Below are 4,409 nucleotides of genomic sequence, written 5' to 3'. Positions count from 1 at the left end.
AATGACTCTTCCTGGACCAGAGTCACAGGCTTCTCGGAGGGAGGCCCTTGGGTTCCGTCTCAGGGGCGCTTCGTCCGGGTGCCGTGCGCTCGTCTGCCGGAGAGCGAGGGAGCCGCGGCTTCCGGTCTCGGGTCTCCGCCCTCCCCGTGCTCCCTTGGGCGCCGCCCACGCGTCTGTGACAGGGGGCGGGCCGCGTCACCACGCGGGCACTCGGAAGGGCGGCGTTCAGTGCGCCCTCCGGCCCAGCACGGGGGTCCGTGGCGGGTCTGGTCCTGGGGCGGAGGCAGAGCTGACGGCGAGGCGGGCAGGCGAGGGTCCAGCCACTGGTCGCCTGGGGCGGGGGTGGGGGGGAGAGGGGCCAGGGGGCGCCTGGCAGGGGCCGGGCCCCTGAGGAGCGCCTGCCGGGGGGCGGGCTGGAGCCTTGGTGGAGGGGCAGAGGGCAGAGAGAATGGGGCAGTGTCTCGGAGGGGACACACCCAGACGAGACCCGTGTGGGAGAGGAGGGGGTGCTGGGGCGGGGTGGGCGGGCAGGCCCGGGAGGGCCCGGTTGGCCGCGGTTGCTCTCCGCACCCTCCTGCCCTCAGCGCCTGTGCACTGTCTGGCTGGCCTCTGGCTGGCAGCCAGACCGGAGCGGGGCCAAAGCGGGGCCACAGCGACCACCATGAACCTGGGCGGCCAGGGGGCAGGGGTTGGCAGAGGGCAGCGCGGATGCACCACATGCCGGAGGTGTGCCCTGTCTGCTGGCCGGAGGCAGCCGTTGCGGTGAGTTGGGGGCGGGGCGTGCCTGGAGCATGTGGGCGCGTTGCTGCGGTGTGCCGAGGGTCCTGGGACAGGGCGTGCGGGGGCTCCGGGCGGAGGTGTCCACTGCGGGGTGGGGAAGGGCCCTGGCCCAGACAGGGTGAGCCCTGGGGTAAAATGCACGGCGCTCTCGGGACATGGGACAGACCTCCGGTGACCCTGACTGCATCCGACACACCTGGGCAGCGGGCAGAGACAGTGGCCCACAGGTGCGGCCCCCTGAGTCACCGGAAGGTTTCCATGGAGGAACGTTCAAGCCTCATGCAAAACTGGGTGCAGATTCGCTGCTCTGCGCGCTCAGTCACTTTGAGTGTGACAGCCACACAGTGCACGTGCTCACTCGGCGGCCCCCGCTGACCAGTGCGGTGAAGTCACTGTTCACGCGTGTGCACATTCCAGTGCACCCTTCTTGGCTGCCGGGTCACACCGATGTCGCGCAAACCGTTCCTGTTACACTAAGTGACAACTTTTCCGGGACACGCCTCGTGGGGGTGGACAGTGAGGATGTCCTGACTGGGAGCCACCGCCGCGGCAGTGAGGACCCCGGGGGAGGTCCCGGGGTCCGGGAGAGGACGCGCTGTCGGGTGTTCCCAGCGCCGTCATCACGTCCTGAGACGACCCCCTGGCCTGTTCGCGGACGGCGGGGCTTTGGTTTTGAAGGGACTGTCTTTCAGCCGCGGCGCTGCCGGTGCGCCGAGGTGCCTCCGCCCGCCTGTGTGTCCCGCAGCCTTCCCTCCGCGGGGTGCGGGCCGCAGCCTTTGGGGTGCGCTCGGGAGCCTGGGGAGGGTTCCCCGCCCGGGGTGGGACCCTCCCGGGACGGAGGACACGCCCACTCTGCGGCCTGCCCCGCCTCTGCCCAGCGGCCACTGGCCCTGCCGGTGGCCCCCGCCTCCCGCCGTCCTGCCCCGCGGAGTCTCCTGTCTCCTGGATGCAACCGCCGCGTCCCCGGCCGCGGCTCCTCCTCTCCAGAGGGCGCAGTGGGCGGCGGTACAGCGGGCGCTGGGGCTCGGCTGGGGGCCCGGGGTGGAGGGAAGAAACGGGTCCTTGGCTTCCCGGGTCCCTTGCGGGAACCCGGAAGGGAGAGCGCAGACGCCGCTGGACGGAGGGGTGTGCGGGGCAAGGACAAGTGCTGGCCCCGCCCACCGACGGGGAGGGCGCCGGCTCACACCCTGCGGACTACAGGCCCCCCATCCTCGTCCTCCGAGCGCGCTGGGGCTCCGCAGGCTGGGCGGCGCCATGCCGTTCCCGCCGCCGCCAGCCCCGGCCCCGCGGGTCTCCGCCGCGCGCCCGCCACCCCGCAGGCCCCGGAAGACGGCTGCGCCCACCTGTGCCCCTCCCGCGCCCCTGCCGCCGGCTGCCACCAGGGAGAAGCAGCGGCCCCCCGCGCGGCCCGAGGCGCTGCTGTCCCGCTCCTGGCCCTCGGCCACCCTGAGGAAGCCCCCTGTGGGCCGTGCCCCCGGCCCTGCTCCTCGGCGCGCCCAGGCCCCAGCCGGCTCCAGCCCCAGCCCCGCGGGGACCACGGACACCGCTGCCTTGGGGCCAAGGCGTGAGGCCGCGGCGCGCTTCCCCCTGAACCTACCACCCGAGGTCACCCCGGTCCTTCATAGACGCCCCCTGGAGCAGCAGTTGCTGGCTCGGCCCCGCCGGCTGCTCCCCGCGCCCTTGGCCAGCGCCACGCTCCCGCTGGGCCCCCAGCCCGGAGCCAAAGGCAGGGGTCCTCGGAGGGGAGGCGGCCCCGGAGGCCTGGATGCGCGCCTGCCCGGGCTCCCGCTGCCTCCCCGTGGCCGATGGGCCCCGGATCCCAGCCCACGGCCCGCCCACCTGCGCGGCGTGCTCAAGGTGTCACTGCTCAACGACCGGCACAAGTACGACGACGTGGAGTACGAGGAGGAGGCCACGGTCATGGACGAGGACCTGGTCCGCAGGTGCACCGAGTGGCTGCGGGGTGTGGAGGCAGCGGCCGCCGCGCGCAGCCGCACCGGACCCCTGGACCTGCTGCCGCACCTGAGCACGCTGTGAGCGGTGGGCGCTGGCCCGACTCCTCCCAAGCCCACTCCCCGCTTCTGGGCCCCTGTGATCCAGGTGGGCCTCCCGGGGCTCTCCTGCCCCGGGCACCGGGGAGCGGGCCCTGCCGGGACTGGGCGGGCTCACCCAGGGCCCACACCCCACACCTGGCCGTGCTGCCCCACCCGGGCGACCTCCTGGGAGACACGGCCTCGTCCGACGTCCTCCACACCTGCCCTGGCTCCCGAGAGCCGAGCGGGCCCCTGTGGGGCACAGACGACCTCCCCTGACCCCCGGCCCACCTCCTGCCCAGCCCCTCTCCCTCCCCCACCCACCCCCACAGCCCCACACCCCAGTTCTCTGCCCTCAAGCGGCCTCCCGCACCCTCCTGGCCTAACTCTTCGTGCCCACAGGTGTCCTTGTGGCCCTGGGGGAGAAGGCGGTGGTGAAGGTCCCTCTCCGCCCCCCGCCCCTTTCTGTTGGGTCCCCGAGACCCGTGGGTGCCCCTCTCTGCGAGCCACCCAGCGGGTCACGGCCAGGAGGAGGGCGTGGCCCAGGAGGGTGGCCATCTACTGTGGGGCTGACGTGGGGCTGTATTTACAGTGGTTTCTGCTCAGTGGGAAACGTGGGGGGTGGGACAGCGTGGAAGCAGGTGACCTGGTCCCCATCCCCGTCCACAGGAGGCCCAAGGCCAGGAGCTCGGCCCCCGGTGCGGGGCTGGCGTGTGAGCGGGGCGGCCACCACAGCGCCGCTCGCCCTGGCCTGCTGCTCTGGGCGCGGGGTTCCCGCTGTGGGCCAGGTGCTGGGGGCGAGCCCACACCGACGCTGCCCACGCTCTCGCACGCTCTCACGTGTGCTCACAGTCACTCTCACACATGCCCATACTCACATGCTCACACACACACATGCTCATACTCTAACATCTCACACATGCTCACACATGCTCGTACTCACACACACGCTCACATGTTCACGCACATGCTCACACTCAGGCTCACACACATACGCTCACCTACATGTTCACACGTGTTCACGTACAGGCTCGCCCTCACACACACACAATCACACGATCACACAGCCCTCACACTGAAACACACACACATCTTGCACACCCACATACTCATGCTCTCACAGGCTCGTGCGTGCACACTTGCTCATAGTCCTGTACACATGCGTGCCCACACACACCCTCCCACACGCTCTCACGTGCACACCCCCCCGATGCACACGAGTCTCCAGAAGCACAGCTGGGGGCGGTGAGGGCAGGAGCGGGGGGCGACTTCTGCTGAATCCCTCGTCCATGGAGAAGGTGCTGCCCACACAGCACCCTGCGTGCAGGGGCGGGGTCGCCGGGCGGAGGGGGGAGGGCGGACTCGGAGCACGGTGCTCGGGCCCACCGGAGCGAAGGGTGGGCTGGGGGGCGCGGGAGGTGGCCGGGTGGGGCGCGGGGTCGGTGTGCACGGGCCAGGTTTCCGGTCGCCGTGTGGAAAACAGTGGCGACGACAGGGTGGCCTTGGACAGCGGTGTGGAGTGACTTTTTTCAGAGGGCGAGCCTCCGCCTCTTCGGGGTCGCGCCCACCTGTGCTGATGCCGGGCGGTTCCTGGAT

At 71.4% G+C, this 4,409-nt stretch overlaps 1 protein-coding gene across 1 annotated transcript; it reads left to right on the top strand.

Moving 5' to 3' along the window:
• The first annotated feature begins 1,750 nt into the window (after positions 1–1,750).
• Positions 1,751–3,657, top strand: PRR18 (proline rich 18). The gene has a single exon (XM_028503995.2). It carries the CDS (start codon positions 2,035–2,037, stop codon positions 2,815–2,817), a length of 783 nt encoding a protein of 260 aa, XP_028359796.1. The 5' UTR covers positions 1,751–2,034; the 3' UTR covers positions 2,818–3,657.
• The last annotated feature ends 752 nt before the right edge of the window (positions 3,658–4,409 follow it).

The sequence above is a fragment of the Phyllostomus discolor genome, chromosome 4 (genome assembly GCF_004126475.2).
Source record: "Phyllostomus discolor isolate MPI-MPIP mPhyDis1 chromosome 4, mPhyDis1.pri.v3, whole genome shotgun sequence".
NCBI classification, from domain to species: domain Eukaryota; kingdom Metazoa; phylum Chordata; class Mammalia; order Chiroptera; family Phyllostomidae; genus Phyllostomus; species Phyllostomus discolor.
Note: the sequence above shows the minus strand (reverse complement) of the source record. Positions and strands in the feature narration are given on the sequence as shown.